This window comes from Castanea sativa, chromosome 3, assembly GCF_040712315.1.
Source record: "Castanea sativa cultivar Marrone di Chiusa Pesio chromosome 3, ASM4071231v1".
In the NCBI taxonomy this organism is placed as follows: Eukaryota; Viridiplantae; Streptophyta; class Magnoliopsida; order Fagales; family Fagaceae; genus Castanea; species Castanea sativa.
In genome coordinates this window covers 58,696,310-58,718,694 of record NC_134015.1, presented here as the reverse complement: position 1 = coordinate 58,718,694, position 22,385 = coordinate 58,696,310, and the positions used below count along the sequence as shown (strand labels likewise).

Sequence of the window (22,385 nt, the reverse complement as noted above, 5' to 3'; positions counted from 1 at the left end):
AAAATTATTTTACTATAACATTTTCAATTTTTATTTTTTAGCAAAATAAACGGTGTACCAACCAACTCTAATCCTATTGATTATTGGGTCTGAATTGACCACCAAATAAATTCCTTTTTTGCTGTGAACAGAAAAACTGACCCTCTTCTTAGCCCGTATATATCTCAACTAAATTAAGACATTTCAACCAAATTTGCTAGAGCTTTTCCATCACCTTTCTTGCTCTTGTTTACCGGCGTTACTGTGGAAGTAGCCATGGATTTCTTCCCAAACTTGCTTCACCTTGCACTTCTCTCGATTTCCTTTTCTCTCATCTTCCTTATTTACAAACAAAAGTCCACTCGTGCCAAGTTCCCACCTGGTAAAAAGGGATGGCCGATCATCGGGGAAACTTTGGAATTTGTAATGGTTGGAAGAAAGGGAACCCCGGAGAAATTCATCAATGATAGAATGACCAAATACTCACATGATGTCTTTCAAACTTCCTTACTTGGAGAGAACTTGGCTGTATTTTGTGGTGCTTCAGGGAACAAGTTTCTGTTCTCTAAAGAGAGCAAGTACGTCACTTCTTGGTGGCCACGTTCCATGAAAAAAGCTTTGCTTTTTCCTGAAGCTCTTGGAAACTCTTCCAAAGAAGAATCAACTATAATGAGGAGCTTCCTACCTGAATTTCTCAAGCCAGAAGCTCTTCAACATTACATACCTATCATGGACTCCATGGCAAAGGAACACTTGGAACTAGATTGGTCTCCTTACAATAAAGTCAAGGTTTTTCCACTCTCCAAGAAGTACACCTTTGCATTGGCTTGTAGGTTGTTCATGAGTATCAAAGATCCTAACCATGTGACAAGATTTGCTGATCCCTTTGCTCTCATCACAGCTGGTTTAATGTCTGTGCCTATAAATTTTCCAGGCACAGCCTTCAACAGTGCCATCAAAGGAGGAAAAGTTATTCGCCATGAGCTTTTATCAATCATCAAACAGAGGAAGAAGGAGCTATCCGAGAACAAAGGGTCGTCAGCTGCTCATGACTTGTTGACTCGTATGCTCCTTGCATCAGATGTAAATGGCAGAGTTATGAATGAGAAGGAGATTGCTAACAAGATTATAGGTTTACTTATTGCTAGCCATGATACTACTAGTACAGCTATCACTTTTGTAGTGAATTATCTGGCAGAGTTTCCTCAGGTTTACCATGATGTATTAAAAGGTACTTTTATTTGGTTATGTTTATAGCATATCTCTATTTTACAGTATGAATTTCCATTTTTGCTGAACACAGTATGAATTTCCTTTTTTTACCTAAGCCTAAAAATAATTTATTTTTTTGTCCTAAACTATTTAAAATGCTGCTTTTTTTTTTCGTTCTAAACTCTTATAAATGTTACCCTTAGACTTTGTTTGGATACCGCTTATTTTGCTAAAAACTGAAAATAAAATTTTAAAACAATAAAAAGATAATAAAAAAGTTACTGTTCACAAATTTTTTACTATTCATAAGTCTAAATGCACTGTTTATAGACAATAAACAGTGCAAGAGGAGCTGGATTAAAAAAAAAAAAAAAGCAAACGCAAGAGATTCATCCGTATCAAAACCAGCTCTTACTATTTTTAAATTTAAAATTTTCATTTTTTTTATTGCAAAACGTTTTTTTTTCAATTCTTTTTATTTCCTAAATCTTTGCAAATTTTTCAAAACTGAATTGAATAGAATTGTTACTTTTCAAAAATGCTTGTTGAAAAAAAAAAAATTTAGGAACCAGAAACAATTTTTTTTTTAGGTACAAAAATTAAAATTAATGCAAAATTAAAGAACAAAACAATATTTTAGCCTAAGATTTTATTTCTTGTATCTATAATATAGAGTACTAGTCAATAACTCGTGCAATGCACGAAACAATTTAATGTACCACAATATTTTCTTTCTTTCTTATATCTATTTCTTTTTGCTAAATATGAAATTGATAATAATGGTAGTTAGTAATGGATATTTAGTATGATTGTGCGTAATTGGATTTTATACAATAAAATTTCAAAATTTAGATTTTATCCCATGAAATTTGGTGATATTTGGATTTTACGCCCTGATGTTTTAGAATTTTGATTTTACCCCTTATATTTTAGGAGTGTTTGGATTTTACTCTCTAAAGTTTTAGAGTATTTGGATTTGACATCCTAAAGTTTCAGAATTTCGGAGTGTAAAATCCAAACAATGCTAAACTTTAGTGGGTAAAATCTAAATTCTAAAACGTCAGGGTATAAAATCCAAACACTCCAAATTTCAGGAGATAAAATCTAAATTCTAAAATTTTAGGGTGTAAAATCTAATAACTCCCAAACTTTAGGGGTGTAATTTATAATTTACTTGGTGTGTGTGTATATATATATATATTAAGTATTTATTATAATTGTCCTGAAATTATATATATATATATATATATATATATTTTTATTTTTTTTTGTGTTGATAACATGGAAGTATATATTCTATTATTTCAAGAAAATATGATATTCAAAGTGGCGACTTGACTGACTTGAAGCAAGTATAAATTGGAAGCGATGGTACTCATTTTCTGGGTCGTGTGAGTGGAGTCTTGGTCATTGAATTTTGATTTTACCCCTTATATTTTAGAATTTTGATTTTACCCCTTATATTTTAGGAGTGTTTGGATTTTACTCCCTAAAGCTTTGGAGTGTTTGGATTTGATATCCTAAAGTTTCAGAATTTCGGAGTGTAAAATCCAAACAATGCTAAACTTTAGTGGGTAAAATCTAAATTCTAAAACGTCAGGATATAAAATCCAAACACTCCAAATTTCAGGAGATAAAATCTAAATTCTAAAATTTTAGGGTGTAAAATCTAATAACTCCCAAACTTTAGGGGTGTAATTTATAATTTACTTGGTGTGTGTGTGTATATATATATATATATTAAGTATTTATTATAATTGTCCTGAAATTATATATTCTTTTTTTTTTTTTGTGTGTGTTGATAACATGGAAGTATATATTCTATTATTTCAAGAAAATATGATATTCAAAGTGGCGACTTGACTGACTTGAAGCAAGTATAAATTGGAAGCGATGGTACTCATTTTCTGGGTCGTGTGAGTGGAGTCTTGGTCATTGAGTATGGGGCCGCTCTAAATTTCAATAATTCAAAAGCGACGCATTATTAAATCATTTACATTTGAGACCACTATTGAAACTTGTTAAAATTAATTAAGTTTTCATTTGACATGTACACTAATTGTGGCGAAGTGTGTACGAGAGTGTCTCTCTCTAGACTTTTTGTTTTTCTTTCAAAATGAAGTACAATATAACTGTGTTTTGATAATTTAATGGAAATAACGAGAAATGAGGATTTGAACTCAATTTGGTAATATTAATCTAATGAAAGTAGGGCTATTTTTTTTTGTTATAATTTTGTTAAACAGAGCAAATGGAGATTGCAAAATCCAAAGGTCCCAAAGATTTGCTAAATTGGGATGACATTCAGAAGATGAAGTACTCTTGGAATGTGGCATGTGAGGCCATGAGGTTGTCACCACCTGCTCAAGGGGCATTTAGAGAGGCTATAGTTGACTTCACTTACGCAGGTTTTAAAATTCCCAAAGGATGGAAGGTATATTACACTTACTTATACATAACCAAAATTATACGGCACTTTTATGTATTTTTATTTTCAGAGTTTCAATTTATAGCGTCCATTCTTGATGATAATTCTTTATCATCAGACCATACACTAATCGGTTTTTGGTGTAGTGAGGATGAAACCTCAGATCTCTTATTCAACCATCAGAAACTTTATTAGTTGAATTAATTGGAACCCACCAGCACTTCTATGTATTTAAATTGTGATGTTAAGTGTTCAAAATTGATTTTTTTTTTTTGCAGACTTATTGGACTGCACATTCCACACATAAAAATCCCAAATATTTCCCAGATTCTGAGAAATTTGATCCTTCAAGATTTGATGGGAATGGGCCAACACCTTACACTTTTGTACCATTTGGAGGTGGACCTCGAATGTGCCCTGGGAAGGAATATGCTCGATTAGAGATACTAGTGTTTATGCATAATGTGGTGACAAAATTTAAATGGGAGAAAGCAAATCCAAATGAAAAGGTTACGTACAATCCATCACCCATTCCTGTTAACGGTCTTCTTGTGAACCTTGAGATTCGTAAGTTCTAGATCGTACCAAGCTTTGATGACACGACCATCTTTATATTTATGCTTGTAGATTGATCAATAATTCTTGTCACGTAACGAGGATGTATACCTATTTAGCAATAATAGATTTTTATGAATAAATAAATTTTGGTTTATCATTTAAATCTTGTACCTTGTTCATCACATTACCAACTGCATAGAGGGCCAAACCTAGGAAGAACAAACAGGGATTGATTATCTCTGGAGCCAAACCTGGAGATAATTACAAATTCTGGCAACTTACCTTGTTTTCAAGGCTTTAAAAATATTAATTTAGAAATTGATTTTACTATTGCTTTACTATGGCCACCAAAAGAATTAGGATGATTATCCACCAGATATTGCTCCTTCGATTTTTGATCGCAGGAACCTTATAGCTCAAGAATGGATTATCTCCCTTTTTGCACCAAAGAAAAGAGGACTTTTTTGTTAATCTCTAGGGAAACGAAATTATATTAATAGGTCCAAAACTGATGGATGAAAAGCTTGATTTAGTCCGAAGGAAAAGTCTTGGCTTTTGGTTCGGTGAATATATTGACTCCATAAATTTGAGACAGACGCTTGTATACGGTTAGAATATAAAGATAGTGTGACGATAAAGAGACAAGAAAAAAGCAGATGCATTTAACGTCATCATTACCATTCAATTTCGTTTGTCATAAAATGGTTAAGGCACTAGACTATTGCTACGTACAATGACCCGGAAAGATTCTTTTCCACCTGGACGTTTGTTGAACACTTTTTATCTTTTTATTTTTATTTTTAATTTAAATAGAACATGTGAACTGATGGTTGAATTGACAATATCATAATTTAATCACATAATTAATACAATAAATTTTGTACTCACTAATAACATTTATTAAAAATTTCCACAAATTTTAGAATGTTTTTTAGAAAACAATTTATAATCTTTAATCTTATTCTTTAAACTATAACACTAGTGTATTATAACAACAATCAAAATATATTTAGACAAGAAAATAATGCATAACCTAAGAAATCACATCATGGTGGGAGATCTTCAACCGATCAACAAAGAGTGACAAAGATACATTTCCTCTTGAAATTCAAGGAGGAAATTCGGAGAGAATCCATAGAGAGGAGATGCTATGCTTAAAACAGAAACTCGGACTTAAAGAACCTCCATCATTTTTTTTCTTTTCAAGGAATGTGAATGCAATTATAAAAACTAAACCCGAATGAAAAAAAAAAATTCCGTTAAATTTGTTGCACTATTATAATGTTGTTTGATGACATGAGATACATAGAATAATGATCATGTATCCTTTAGTTTCGGGTTCCAGTATGTCATCGTGATCATGTTCATATAAAAAAAAAAAAATTTAAAAGAATGATGCGCATGGAATAGTGATTCAATGCTCATCATGAAATATGATTTTTGTGTAAAACATAATTTGAATAAAACAAAGTGATTTGTGACATGAAAAAATTGAATCAATTTTTTTTTTGTGAAACCTAATATGTTTTTGAGCAAGACCTAAGTTTCCCATGATCACATAACTGATTTTATTTTTTAATATGAATTATTACATGTTTCATGTTTGGCATGCTATGATATGCGTGAATGTTGTGTGATGTGAATAATGGTCATCATCTCCTAGAAACTTAGGTCAAACAAAATAGGTGCCTGGCATTTTTCCTATTAAGTAACCTAGTCTCCAATCTTGAATAAATGATTCTTGACTAAGCCTTTTCAATATAATTTTTACATGTTCACAATGTAACTAGTAATCAACGCCATATGTTATTTCTTAGTTTTGACTAGGAAACAAAGTTTAGTTATTTCTATTTCTCATTCTAGAATCATGTAATTTGAATATTTTTTAATGGAATACATATATATTTTATTATTTTTGGTTTTCTTTCCTTTTTATGTCTTAATAAGACAAGTGGAGACTTCAAATGTAAAATTCTTAATCGAGGGGGTATGATATTGTCAGTAGGATCATCGCCTTGGCCCTTGAGACTTGTCTCAAGTCTCAACCCCCTCCTTGGGTCATGGTTTCCCACACAAACAACCAAGACACCTACTTTGCATACATAGGGTTCGCCTATTTGTACGCATATTGTAGTGAGGTTCACCATAATTGTGAGAGGAAGAAGCAACACATCATTGTACTCTAAAAGTACCTAATAATTTTCCATATTTCTCCTACAAAAAGAGGTATTGAGAAATTGAAAGAAGCATACCTCATGTGCGTCAAAAGTTGAGTCATATTAGGACTATCTAAAAGACCATATCTCTGCTCTCATTTACAAAAGAGGCTTTTGGATTAGTTCTATTAAACTTTTGGTGTGTTAGTTAGTAGCATAGTTTTCAAAACACGAACCGTATTGTGAATTGATTTTTAATTTTTTCGTATCGTATATAGTATTGTATTGTATCCTATCATGTATCGTAAGATATACAAACACTCAATACAATTTATAAAAAATTATAAATATACATATATAAAGGGTATATTCATTATAAATTTTGAATATATTCAACTAATGACTAATTTATTCATCACTTATGTAATAATATTTAACAAGCTAACTAAATAAATCAAACTAGCATATGTTTATAACATATACATTCAAATTAATTAAATTAAAAAATGATAATATATTACAAATGACCCAAAAATAATAATTTATTTTTATCATATTCATCAAATTGCCTAATCAACCCCATCTATGTCAATGCTATCATCATGTTGATAATTTTACAAACTTATTTCTTCATTAAAATTTTCTTCATCATCATTCGTCATTAACATTTACTATCTCTTCTTGTTCTTTTTATTTTTATAATTTTTTTTGGCATTCTAGTTTCTTGGACTTATAACAATAATGATAAAAATAAAAAATTTATATTTTCAGTTAATATTTTATTCATAGTATATAAAATAAATTTGTAACTATTAAATTGAAGGGTAGGTATGTGCCATATAGTCCAATTGTAGGAGAGAGATGAAAAAAACTTATGAATATGTTATTTTAGTAGGCTAAATAAGTAAAATAATAATTTTGTGTTAAAAACAAGTCTAACAATTTGTTAGATTCAAATAAAAATACAAATTTTAACAAAAATATCTCATTTTAAAGAATTTGTCTATGTATCGTATGATACGTATAATTTTATGATACAATACAATACGATTCATACGATACAATACGATTCATACGATACGCACAATGCATCGCATGAGCACTTACAATATGCTAATACAATACGAAATTTATACACACAATACGATACATATCGCGTATCGTACAGTACAAACAACTATGGTTAGTAGAGGTTCTGCCTAAAAACTGGGGGTATTAGCCAATTGACCTGGAGGCCTTAGCCCGTGGGTCAAGGTAAGTTCTCATTATTTATTTATTTAAATTATATATTGAATTCTTTCTTTCTTTTTCTTTCAGTCTTCTTTTGTTCCCTCTTTCTTCTTTTTAATATTTCGTAGTAGTTTGTTTTATTTAAGTCATAAACTTAGGGTTTTTGCCTTCAAGGTGCCTATGCATAGCTCATCGTTGTGTACACATCTTGAAGTAGCCCATATGTTGCTACTTGCCTATGAACCAAAAACTAGTTTTTTTTTTTTTAATATGCTCACATTTTTTATATATATATACAAGATAGAAATTCCACTCTAACCAAATATATATGTGTGTGTGTGTGTGTGTGTGTGTGTGTGTGAAGTTCCCTCTTAGAGAGTTAAACCTTGGCCCTTGCCCTTCCCTCCTCCTCCTCACTCCCTACAAACACTTATACTTAAAGAGTGACCATCGCACTATGGGTGTGCGGTAATTATCTGCTCACATGCTTGATTCTCAAGGATTTGGTTGAATTACATTAATGATTTGATTGAATGCAAGCCAAGTAAATCTCACATGTGACTTAACTTAGATTAAATTTAGTTTACTTCACATTAATTAGGAACCCCCATGATTAGGGCAATTTAATATTAAGTAATGATAATAATTCTTTATTAGGCTTGGTATTGCTTACTTAAATATGTATCCTGTTATGCACGGTTTGATTTTTGACTGGATAAAATTATTTGAATTAAATTGATTAGATTTTTCTAAGAGAAATGCTACATCCACAACAATTTTACAACATTTTTACAACATTGCTTACCTATCACTGCCAAGTCCCAAAACACAACTTAAATAATCCGACTAGTTAAAGAAAACAAAAATTTGACTAGGAAAAGAAAACAAAAAAAATAAAATGAGAATTCAAAACAAAGCATATTTTGGTGAGGAGGGAAAGAAAGGGTTTTGTAGGAGGAAGAATCTTGCTCTCACACACCGGAGGCGAAGGCGGAGGTGGAGGTGGAGGCGGAGACGGAGGCAGAGGGCAGAGGCAGAGGCAGAGACGCTCACTTCTTCTCCCCGCCATTGCACATCCTCGCTTCTCTATCTTCCTCAAAACGGTGAGACCCACATATCTTTACCTTTCTCAGATTTTGTTTCTTATTGGAATACTGAGTTGTGATTGTAATTTTGTTGTTTCTTGCTCTAACGTTTCATTCTCATTGAAAGAAAGCTAGACTTCTCTACATTCACAACAAAAAATAATAATAATTGGACTTCTCTATTTATTTATTTTCCATATAAAAATGTCATTAAAATTTTTAAACTGTACACACAATTAAAAAAAAAAAAAAGAAGAATTCAAATCGGTGCTTGAGGTGGGAGGGTCGAAAATTGAGGTATAAATGATGCTCGCAAAGTGTTTGATACAATGCCTGAAAGAATTCTTGATGAAGCCTTGAATTGATTCAGATTGATGGTTATGCTTTATCTACTTGTGCTAGTTTAGTTGATGCAATAACTGGTAAGGAGATTCATGGAAGGATTTATAGCCATGAGCCACGAGCAAGAGTTGAATGGTAAGGTTGGGATGTAAGTGCATTCCCTTGTCATCAAGTGTGGACTTGACCTTTCTATTGAGGTGTAAATATAAGCACCAGAAAATGCATTTTGTTGGTCATGTAATTTAGGCCTTTTTTGCCCCCTTTTAAATATATAATTTTGTCATAGTCTACTCATGAAAATTGGTACTTTCATATTTGCAGATTGTGCAATGATGTGGTGGCTGTGGTGAAAGAAATGTATGGAGATTCACCCCCTGCAATTGTACTTATTAGCCACAGGTTGAACTCCTTCCATCCAATGTTCTTGTATCTTATAGTTCTCTTGGTTACATACATGGGTACATTGATGAAGTGACAATTTGATTAAGTCAAAAGTGTTCAATGCCTTTGGTCTGATTTCTTTTTCTTTAGTAAGATGTATTAGTAGTTTCCTGATATTATAAAGTTAAAATTGTAGTTTTGTATAAGCCATTAATCTGTATAAAGTATATGGACACATACAAGAAAGAGATAGGGAGAGGGTGTTATCAGTTATGTACAATTTCATGTTCTTAGGAATAAAGTGGAGTCATGTTTTCTGAATGTTCTATGTAGAGGGTTAGTTTAGGGAAGGGGCTAATTAGTCTTTTTTGAGAGGGGGAAATAAAGAGAAATTTTAAAATTTGCAAGGGTTGGGTAAGGTAAGGAGGTGTTAAATAAATTTTTATCAAACACTAAAATTTGGTGGAATGAAACGTAATTGAACTATGTAAACTGGTAAAGAGATATTATTATAGGACGGATGTTTTGGTGTCAATAGAGAGTTTTCGAAGAGTGGAGAGTATTTGTGATGCACTTTTACTCTTATTTTGCTTTGTTTTCATTAACAAAACTTAAAAATCTTACTTAATTCTTCTGTTTGATTAGACTTTACTTCCTTTACTACATTAACTAATTATTATCATTGATCTCACTAATTTAACCATCACACAACATGGGAGACTTTTACATTTCTTGAATTATATGCCCCCCATTTTTTACGTTATATCTGATTATGAGAATCTATTGACTTATTTCATCTTGAATGTTTCAAGTAATTGCTAAAGTTGAAGATCCTGCTGTGAGTCAGTACTGTGCTTTACGCTTATTATAGGTAGAGACTAGTATTAGTTAAAAAAAAAAATCCATTTTCATACTTTGTTTTAAAATACTGTGCATTATATAATGTATATTGCAGACACATGGAAGAAGAAATAACAAGTGGTTCTAGGCTTGTAGAATTGAATGAGCACAATAGTGATAATAAAATGAAGGATACAGTCGATCTGAAAAATAATGAGTTGAATGAAGATAATGCTAAGAATGAAAAAGAGGAAACAAGAAAGGTAAAAGATAAAGTGGAGGATCCTTGTGTAGGAATGTTGTTTGGTTCCATTGATGATATCATGGAATATTTTACAAGGTGTGGTAATAAAAAGGGTTTTGCAGTGGCTAAAAGAACATCTAGAAAGGGAAATGATGGGGAGGTGGAGTCTTTGACTGTAGCTTGTAATCATGCTAGAAAGCAACAGATTAAAGCTAGCAACTTACTTAAAGCACAACCACAATCGAAAACAAGTTACAAAACTCATTTCAATATGATTCTATGCTTAGATGGGCGGATATTGAAATCCATAGAACTTGACCATAACCACAGATTAAGTACAAGCAAAACCCAATTTTATAAATGCAACAGAGTATTAAAACCACATGTGAAAAGACAACTTGAGTTGAATGCTAAAGTTGGTATTAAAATGAACAAGAATTTCAATTCATTGGTGGTTGAGGTAGGGGGCATGAAAACTTGCCATTTCTAGAGAAAGATTGTAGAAACCACATGGATAAAGTCAAGCGTTTGGAGCTCGGGGAAGGAGATGCTATAGCAATGAATAGGTACTTTTTAAAAATGCAAGCCGACAATTCTAACTTCTTTTACACGATGGATTTTACTGAAGATGGTCGATTAAAGAATGTATTTTGGGCAGACGCAAAAAGTAGGGAAGCATTTAAAGAGTTTGGTGATGTGGTTACATTTGACACGACGTACTTGGTTAACAAATACAGCATGCCATTTGCTCCTTTTGTTGGGTAAACCATCATGGACAATCGATATTGCTAGGATTTGAATTGATTTCAGGTGAAGATACAAATACATTTAGATGGCTATTGGAGTCTTGGCTTACATGTATGTTTGGAGTTCCTCCTAGTGCAATAATTACAGATCAAGACAAGGCCATGAAAAAAGCAATAGAGATTGTTTTTTCTAAAGCATGACACCGATGATGCTTGTGGCATATTTTTAAAAAAATGCCTGAAAAATTTAAAGGATATAGAGAATATAAATCAATCAAATTTTGTTTGAGAAATGTTGTTTATGATTCCTTAACAAAAGAAGAATTTGAAGAAAGGTGGGGTAGGTTCATTGAAAAATATCATCTTGAAAGCCATGAATGGTTACTTGAGTTGTATAATGAAAGGTATAATTAGGTATTTGCCTTTGTGAAGGATACATTTTGGGCAGGAATGTCAACCACACAGCGAAGTGAAAGCACAAATGCATTCTTTGTTGGGTATGTACATCATCAAACAACCTTGAAAGAATTTGTAGAACAATATGATAAGGCTTTGGCAAAAAATGTGGTAAATAAAAATACTGAAGATTTCAATTCATTTCAATCATCCATACCATGTTTTACTCATTATGCTATAGAGAAACAATTTCAAAGTGTTTACACAACAACAAAAACAAAGAGTTTCGAAAAGAGTTGCTAGGGAAGGTTTGTTGTAATTTTTCTTCATGTAAGGAAGATGGTGTCATTTCAGAATATGAAATACATGAAGATGGAGCATTTGGAGAAAATTCCCAGCATGCAACTTTCCTTGTTTATTTTAACAAGGATACCAATGAAGTAAATTGTAATTGCCGGTTTTTTGAATTTAGGGGAATATTGTGTAGGCATCAAATTATGGTGCTCTTTCACATGAAGATTGATCAGGTACGAAACAAGTACACCTTGAAAAGATGAAGCAAAAATATTAAGAGGAGCCACACTAAAGTTCGCATCAACTATGACAACCAGCTTGTCAACCCTGAAACACAACGCTTTGATAAAATGTACAAAGTCTTCAATGAGGTTGTAGACTTGGCAGTAGATTCTGAAGATAAGTGTGAGAAGGTGGTGGCACGAATTCTTGAATTAAATGGAGAGTTCAAACAAGAAAAACTTGTTTGTGGAAGTAATGAACCCATTACTGCAGGTATTAATTATTAGTTGAGTTTTTTTTTGTCTTATCATTTTATTTTGCATCATTTTTGTGCCTACTTGTGTATTAGGATTGCACTTTTCTATTAATAAATTTATTTACTTAATCAAAATAAAATTTCTATAGGTATTCCTACAGATTCAACCTCATGTGGAGATGATCTTGCAATTTCTAAAAAGACTAAAAACATACTTGATCTAGTAGTGGTTAGACAAAAGGGACGACTGCCATCTAAAAGGAAGCAGTTAATAGTTGAAAAAGTTGTTAGAAAAAAGGAGGAAAGGAAAAAGAAAAAGAAAACCAAAGTAAGTGAGAGAAATGAATTCAAGAAAAAGAAGGTTTTAGTATATTTCTTATCGATTTTAAATTAATAATTGTTTATAATATTTACTAATTATTATTGTTTACATTTTGTAGATAACTACAAAGGTTGAGAATGTGTCTTGTACAATCCCTACTATGGGATTGAGTGTGCTTGGAGTACAAAAGAGTTTTAACTTAAATGTAGGAATCTTTATTTTGTATCACAAGGAAATTAAGATTTGGTTTAATTGTTTAAGTATATTGAATTTTATATTATACATAATGTAGGAGTTGGAACTGCAACAATCACAACAGATTGGTAAAGAGAGTTATGAAGAATCTCTCATGTGGCTAAATATTAATTGCCCTTCTAATATCATCAGAATGAGTCCATATTATGGGCTGCCAAATATGCTACAAGGAGGAAACTAGCCATTTCAATCAAGGCTGATTAGACAAGTGGTTGGAATGCAACCATTTAGTTACCATGAAAACACATCTTAAACATGTACTTATTTACTTTGCTATTCTTATGTGTTTTTGATTTTTTTTTTTTAGTATAGGGTTAACTATTTGTCTATCTACACCTAATTTCTAAATATTGTAGAGTTCTTTTTACATTTAAAGAACTCATGAGACTCAATTTGAATTGTAACTTATCATGTTTAAATTTTTTTTTTTGGATTTTAAGTAATTAATAATTGCATTGGTATCATGGAAGTCAATACTGTACTGAAGGTTATACCGGTTTGGTCAGCGGTACGATATATTTTGGATACCGGTTAATACCGGTGTACCGTTTCGGGATTACCGCTAATATATATATATATATATATATAATTTTAAAATGATAAATTTATGTCACTCATCTAATCAATAACAACAATAATAATATATACTTTAGAAAACCAACAAGTTCATATATAAAAAATAAAAAAAAACCAACAAAAATATATTTTAGTGTGTATCATTGTTGTTATTTAATATATATATATATATTCTTGAACGTGACTATGGGTGGGTGAGTGCTGGAGTGGCAAGTCCCATCAACTTACTTAACATTAATAATAGTAATATAATAATAATAATAATAATAATAATAATAATAATAATAATATTAGAGCTAAAGTTCCATCACATTTCAAATTAGTGTCAAATTTTCACATGGGCTTGAAGTCTTGAGCAGATAAATTGAGGGAAAATCGGAGAGGGAAGTCTTGAGTAGATAAAAGAGAAAGAAGAATAAAAGAGAGAAGAATAATAAAAGAGAGAAGAGACCACATGTTAACTGATCCGGTGCTGCTTGGGTGATCAACAACGGCGACAAATCGGGTGCTGCTTCTTACTTTAATTGCTTCTTCTTCCTCTTCTACTTCTTCTTGTCAGCGTTCCTCTCTCTCAAAATTTACAAAGCAACTTTCTCTTTTCCTAAAAGTTTACCAATAAATCAAAGATTTTTGCTTCGGTTCAAAATGCACTTACCGGCCGGAATCCAGTATTTATTCCGGTATAGCCGAAACAACTCCGGTATGGCCGGTATTAAATCCGGTATGAAATGAAAGTGTACATGTACCGGTGAAGGTGCCGGAACGGAAAATTTCGACCGTACCAGCCAGTACTGTACAAAACTAACTTCCTTGATTGGTATACTGTTAAGACCCAATAGTTGTGTGTTTAAAATCAAGAGGAACTGAAAAACACAATCCAAAAAAAATTGTAAAAGAGTCATAAAGGTTGGTACTAAAGACATATTGAAACAAAGGAAAATTGAAAAGCTGCATACTGATGCAGGTTGGTACTAAAGACATATAGAAACAAAAGAAAATTGAAAATCTACCTACTGATACTTCTATAATTACTCATTTGAAATTCAAACCGGTTTCAAAAAAATAGCCTCATTGATTTAATAAATTTAATTGCATAAATGTATATAATATATTTTGTGAATTTTGTTGATAGATTTGTAAAGCATGGTATTGCTGAGAATAATATCCTTTTAATATGCAGTTGAATTTAAATAGATTAGGCATTTTTTTGTTTCTTCTTTATTCAATTGCTTCTCATATATGTAATTTTATTAAATTATTCCATGCATTGCACGAGTTAGCGACTAGTAGATTCTATAGTAAAACTAAATGTTTTCATTTTTTTTAAGGATAATTCTCCACTTTAGAAGGCATGTTATGATTTGTCAAATGAGCATTGAAGCAATTCTATTGGGAAGTTTGGTACCAATGATGTGACAAAGGTTGGAAATCCAAAATTACACGAAGATGGCAGGGGCAATTAGTTTACTTATGATATATAGGGTCATAAGATTAGTTTAAACATGGAAACTTACAGTTAATATTTTTGTCTCATAATGTAGCCCATTGCACAACCTTTTGTAATAAAGTAGGAACCTTCTCTAACTCTAGAACATTAATGTAAAAGTTCATTTTAAATGCAAATCATTTTTCATCATCATCTGTTTGTACATAATTTCTTTCTCCTTTGCTAACATAGGTTGGCTAATATTAAGAAGCAATAAATCTGTTACAAGATAATCTCTCTTTATTGAGGTGCAAAGATGATCCACCATAGGCGGCAAATTTTGAAACCAAACAAAAGCATTATGGCAAGTATTGCCCATCTTTGACAATAGTTGTGATAGTTATCATAGAAATGATATATACCATCACAACAAAGGAAAAAAACAAAAAAACAAAAACAAAAACAATCTTCTAGAACTTTATTGACCACAACTGGTTTTACAATATCCACTAAATATTATAACAACTAATTAACAAAAAAAATCTAATAGACTAATTCTATGACTAATGTAGACTCTTGTTACAAAGAAACGGTAAGTATACAACACAATAGGTGACCAAAATATACATCAACACCCAAAATAAACAAATACATCAAATGATTGCAAATAGCAGCTTTGGCTACATTGCATTCCAATTTCCAAAGCCAGCACTTGAGCATCCATGCTTTATAATATTCACTAGAGAAAGTACATATTGAACAAAACCCCACTTGAATTAGTGCTAATAGTAGCAGCATTGCCTTCCAAAGCCATAATTTGAGTTTCCATGCTTTAGGAGATCTACAAAAGGAAATACATTTTAGACAACACCATAATAGAATTTCTTCACACTCTAACCAATATTTTCCAACATATCTAACTGTACCATGTGCATAAAAGCAATTAAAAATTATGAGAGGAAATAAATCACAAGTGATTGGTAGAATCTCAGAAAGTGATCTAGACTGAAAAGAAATATTCCTCTAACTAGTACATAGAAAATGAAAAGCCCAACATGCAAAGCAAAAAAGACAATAAAGATTACGTATAGTTGATGACTATAGATGAATAACTCAAACTTGTTCCTTCTCATCATTGGATAAAGTGATGTCATCCACTTTATTCCTAAGAACATGAAATGACATCACCAACGTTCCAAACTATCACTAAAACATGAAATTGTACATAACACCCTCTCCCTATCTCGTCTTGTATGTGTCCACATACTTTATACGGATTAATGGCTTATACAAAACTACAATTTTGACTTTATAATATTAGGAAACTACTAATACATCTTACTAAAGAAAAAGCAATCAAACCAAAGGCATTGAACACTTTTGACTTAACTAAATTGTCACTTCATCAATGTACCCATGTATGTAACCAAGAGAACTATAAGATACAAGAACGTTGGATGGAAGGAGTTCAACCTGTGGCCAATAAGTACAATTGTAGGGGGTGAATCTCCATACATTTCTTTCACCACAACCACAACATCATCGCACAATCTGCAAATATGGAAGTACCAATTTTCATGAGTAGACTATGACAAAATAATATATTTAAAAGGGGGCAAAAAAGGCCTAAATTACATGACCAGCAGAATGCATTTTCTGCTGCTTATATTTACACCTCAATCGAAAAGTCAAGTCCACACTTGATGACCAGGGAATGCACTTGCATTACAACCTTTGCCATTCAACTCTTGCTCGTGGCTCATGCCTATAAATCCTTCCATGAATCTCCTTACCATCTATTGCATCAATTAAACTAGCACAAACAGATAAACACTACAAGAAATCTGGGTTTAGGTGGTGTTTTTTTTAGCAACGTTTTTAAATCCGCCGCTATAAGTAGTATATTGTGACGTTTTTAAAAAACGCTGCTAAAGAGTGAGACTTTTGCGACGTTTTTTTTTAAAACGTCACTGTAACCCAAAACAATAGTAGCATTTCTTAAAACGCCGCAAAAAGTATAGTTATAGTGGCGTATAATTTGTTTATAGCGACGTTTTCTATTAAAGAACAACCACCATATAGTCTAAAAAATCTATAGCGACGTTTCGAAAAAGTCGCTATATGTTTCCCCAAAATTTTCGTCTTTTTCCCACACTAAATTTCGCTGACTTTTCAGTTTCCTCGTATTTTGTCCCTCCTTTTTCCTCTTTTTTTTTTTTGTTTTTGTTTTTTCCCCTACACTTTTTCATTGTTTTGTTTCTTCTCATTTCTTTTTTTTTTTCTCAAACAAACTTCCTTTCCCACTTTTACACTCTTCCCTCCCCTTATCACTTCTACAAGCTCCTCTCTAGCCACCACCCATTGCCACCAACGTAGCCACCGCGGCCATCGTCGACCTCCACTACCACCCACTGCCACCACCATACTTTTTCCCTCTTTTTTGATGTTCAAGTATCTTTAAAGTGTAAGTCTTTGTGTTTTAGCTCATGAGTTTGCTTTGATTTAGTTTTTCTTTAATGGGTCATGGAACTTTTGTGCTATTTTTTGTTGTTTGCTTGTTTTGGTTGGATTTTGGTATAGAAAACTCTTATTCAAATTTGGATTTTTGAGCAAAAAGACATGAGCATCAAAGGCTAAATCATTGTAAGTTTATATACAAGTTTGTAAATCTTGAGATTAATTTTTTTTTTTAAAAGTCCACTGCCCACTAATGTGTATAAGGAAAATGTGAAAATGCTTAAACAATGATGGTAGATATAGAAGAATTACAATTTATTAATATGGTTAAACAATGATGGTATATAATGTGACAATGCGGTCAACAAATGACCCATGGTGCACTATGCTATGTTACCTGTAGATAGTTATTGGATGGCAATAATGAATTGCATTATTTATTTATTTATTTTTTTGAAGAACAATAATGCAATGTGTTGTTATTATGAATTTAAATTAATGAAAAGATCTTATCTTGTCACATATATCACACACTTCTATCTTGTATACTTGATGTGTGTCTATATATATAGATTATTAATGATTTATGTTAAATGTCAGATTGGATTGACTTGTTTATTAAAAGGTATAATTGTATCTAATTTTTTTTAAAAGTAAATAAATTGTTAAGTTCCACCCAAAACTAAAGGCATTTTATTATTATTATTATTATTAGATGAGGACTCTTCCATTAGATGATGATTTTTACTTAAAAATTATATCTTCAATGTATATGCTTGTTTTAGTTTTTATTTTTTCATTGAATGCAGAGAATGAGAATGAGAGAGAATTAGTTATGGATAAGAATTAGTTTTTATTACGCTGTGTTTGTGTGTGTGTGTTATTATATTAGAAATTACAATTATTACATGATATGAAATTATAGTAAGGAACAATTATTAAAATTATTACATTATATTAGAAATTACATATGGTACTACTACTACTACTAGATTCATGCATTCTTCTTGATAGCCGAAATGTATGACTCCATTGGCATTCATGAATTGTCAAAAAGTAAGGAAAAATAAATGCAAGCTTGGCAATAAATGTATGCATGTGTTAGAAAGTTTGACTTGATCAACAAAATCAAAGACATGCAATTTATTGACTTCTAAAGTCTTGCATTATTTTTAATGTGCTGGAACTATTGACTCATTATATATATATATATATATATATATATATATATATATATATTGTTACTAAATTTTCATGCACCATGACTCATTAAAATTTTATGCAATAGCATTCTCATATGCAAAATTTGGATGATTTGGAGTTCCTTTTTCAGTTGAGACATTTATGCATAATGAGTAAGTTTCCTAATGTGTACCAAATGACAAAGTTTGGATACAATTAAATTTCAAATATTTTCTGCAAACTGGTCCTTAATTTTTTTGCCTAATTGTTCCAAGTCCTAACTCATAAAAATTTTCTGCAATGGCACCTTTATTTGCCTTCCACATCATTTAATTGTCCTATTTTATTTTGCAGGTTAAGTACTCATTTATTGTGATAAGCTTGGACTTTTTTTAGAAAGGTGATTGCTTGGCTTGAGCATAGTAAGTAATTTTTGCTTAAAACTTTGTACTTGAAATGTTAATAATTGTGTTGGGGTGGATTGTTGAGTTTGAGCAAGCGGGTGGCTTGCATGGTGTTATAAGGTGGTTTACATTTATATTGAAAGTGTTTACTTCTTTTTGAATTCACACCCAAGATTGATAGCTACATCTATTTAACATATATTACCCAATAGTTCACTATAGGGAAAAGCTAATCAACTTGGCCCATTGGTTCATTTAAAAAACTAGAAGCACAGATTGGTTAATTGAATCATAAGATGTCAATTACAATGTACCTACATACAAATATAGCCAATCTTTTAACTATTCTCCAATTTTGTCCTTCTCACTTACTGTGCATGCTTAAGCCTTAGAGTTTTAATTATTAAAAAAGAAAAAGAAAAAAGGGCCTTAAAGTTTTTTTATAATTAAACTAGATGCTAAATTGACCGTAGCACTGACAATTAGTTATTTGCCATTGCCATTTCAACATAACACTAGAAATAATATATACTTCTTTTTGGTTCCCTTTTAGATCCATGTATGGTACTACTACTACTAGATTCATGCATTCTTCTTGATAGCCTAAATGTGTGACTCCATTGGCATTCATGAATTGTCAAAAAGTAAGGAACAATAAATGCAAGCTTGGCAATAAATGCATGATATGTTAGAAAGTTTGACTTGGTCAACAAAACCAAAGACATGCAATTTATTGACTTCTGAAGTCTTGCATTATTTTTAATGTGCTGGAACTATTGACTCATTATATATATATATATATACATATATATATATATATATATATATATATATATTTTTACTAAATTTTTATGCACCACATGACTCATTAAAATTTTCTACAATAGCATTCTCATATGCAAAATTTGGATGATTTGGAGTACCTTTTTCAGTTGAGACATTTACGTATAATGGGTAAGTTTCCTTATGTGTACCAAATGACAAAGTTTAGATACAATTAAACATGAAATATTTTATGCAAAGTGGTCCTTAATTTTTTTGCCTAATTGTTCCAAGTCCTAACTCATAAATTTTTTTGCCAAATTTGTTACTCAAAATGATTTTTTTATGAACTTATTAGATACTTTAATTTGTATTCAAGGTGGTTTCGGTTTAAACCATCAATCTCCAACTCCTTATAGGTCACAGACTTCATCTCGTCAAGAAACTAGTGGATAGTGGTACATGCAGTGTTTTAAGGACTTCATGCGCTATTACATAGTTGAATAACCACAATTGTTTTGGAACTACTATACTTTGTTTATAATATTGCCATAGTTTGGGTTGTTTTTTTTTGTATCGGTAGACAAGTGTTTTGTTATAACCACATTTATTTTGGAAGTATTGTATTTTGTTTAATATTGTCATAGTTTAAGTGGTTGTCCACACTTTTTTTTTTGTGTGTGTAGGTAGACAAGTGTTTTGTTCAATTCAAGATGATACATGTATTGGTATTAAACAAATATATATATATATATATATATATATATATATATATATATATATTGGATCTATGGTTAATGTGTTCTTGTGGAATATTGATGATCAATAGGTATATTTGATCTATTACAAGCTTGTGTTAGTTATTATTGAATTTTAAGCAGGTTTATATAGCATTTTTAATATATATATTTTTTAAATAATGAGTAGGTTTTTGCGACTTTTTAAAAACATCGCTAAAAAGTAAGAGGCATCATTTTTAGCAATGCCTTTAAAATGATGCAAATAATCAATCCTATAGCAACGTTTTAAAGATGTCACTAAAAAGCAAAGAGGACAAACACTTTTGCGACGTTTTTGAAACGTCGCTATAGGTGTGATTATTTGCGGCGTTTTAAAAACGTCGCTAAATGCATTTTCCTACATTATATACGAAAATGTTATATTATTTAGTGACGTTTTGTTTTTGAACACCACTAAAGAGTAACATATGGCGACGTTTTTTGAAATGTCACAATAGGCCTATAGTGACGGCTCTATTGCGACGTTTTTGAATGTCGCAAAAAAAAAAGTCACTTTAGACCATTTGTGTCTATAGTGATGTTTTTTGGGTTTTTAGTGACATTTTAGAAACGTCACCTAAACCCAGATTTCTTGTAGTGAAAGCATAACCATCAATCTGAAACAATTCAAGGCTTCATCAAGAATTCTTTCCGGCATTGTATCAAACACTTTGTGAGCATCATTTATACCTCAATTTTCGACCCTCCCACCTCAAGCATCGATTTGAATTCTTATTTTCTTTTTTAAATTGTGTGTACAATTTAAAATTTTTAATGACATTTTTATGTGGAAAATAAATAAATAGAGAAGTCCAATTATTATTATTTTTTGTTGTGAATGTAGAGAAGTCCAGCTTTCTTTCAATGAGAATGAAATGTTAGAGCAAGAAACAACAAAATTACAATCACAACTCAGTATTCCAATAAGAAACAAAATCTGAGAAAGGTAAAGATATGTGGGTCTACCGTTTTGAGGAAGATAGAGAAGCAACGATGTGCGACGGCGGGGAGAAGAAGTGAGCGTCTCTGCCTCTGCCTCTGGTGTGTGAGAGCAAGATTCTTCCTCCTACAAAACCTTTTCTTTCCCTCCTCACCGAAATATGCTTTGTTTTGAATTCACATTTTTTTTTCTTTTCCTAGTCAGATTTTTGTTTTCTTTTCCTAGTCAGATTATTTAAGTTGTGTTTTGTGACTTGGCAGTGACAGTTAAGCAATGTTGTAAAAATGTTGTAAAATTATTATGGACGTAGCATTTCTCTTTTTCTAAATAAATAGCCTCCCATAAACAAGTAATCTAAACTAATTGGTGATTTTCCGCATGTGGTTTGACTTGGTAAATTGAATTTTCTTAGCTGGTATAATTTGATATGATTTGAATTTGCATTTAATTTTGAATTTATAATTCAAAAATGTTTCCTTATTTGTGTGTTTACATATATTGTTTTTTCTTTATAGACAAAAAAAAAGCTTATATTGACCCACTTAAACTCGAATTCGATAAAAATTCAACCAAGTGAATAAGTAATAATTGTCCTGGCCCACTTAAACTTGAATTCAATGAGAATCCAACCAAGTAAATAAGTAGAGGCTGGTCCACATATTATATCATATGAGATTTAATGCTTGACATGACATCTTCCTAGGCATTGACCTTGATTCTGGACCTATGGTCCGGTTGAGCTGGACCTCTATGTAGGGATCAAGAGAGGTTCTTGAAAGCTCAATTAGTATGAAAACACTAATGCTTATTTAGACCCCCAATTTTAAAATACAGCTTAATTGCTTTTACTCTAACTTATCTAAGTGCGAAACAAGAGTAAAACACACGCAATAAACCAGAACACTACTCTAAG

General features: G+C 31.4%; 1 protein-coding gene and 1 pseudogene across 1 annotated transcript; both read left to right on the top strand.

The window, feature by feature from the left end:
- Positions 1-239: 239 nt before the first annotated feature.
- LOC142630024 (beta-amyrin 28-monooxygenase-like) lies at positions 240-4,219 on the top strand. Its single transcript, XM_075804079.1, has 3 exons — positions 240-1,210; positions 3,438-3,625; positions 3,898-4,219. Exons 1-3 carry the CDS (start codon positions 256-258, stop codon positions 4,195-4,197), a joined length of 1,443 nt encoding a protein of 480 aa, XP_075660194.1. The 5' UTR covers positions 240-255; the 3' UTR covers positions 4,198-4,219.
- A 6,111-nt stretch (positions 4,220-10,330) lies between these two features.
- Positions 10,331-13,127, top strand: LOC142629253 (protein FAR1-RELATED SEQUENCE 6-like; annotated as a pseudogene).
- The last annotated feature ends 9,258 nt before the right edge of the window (positions 13,128-22,385 follow it).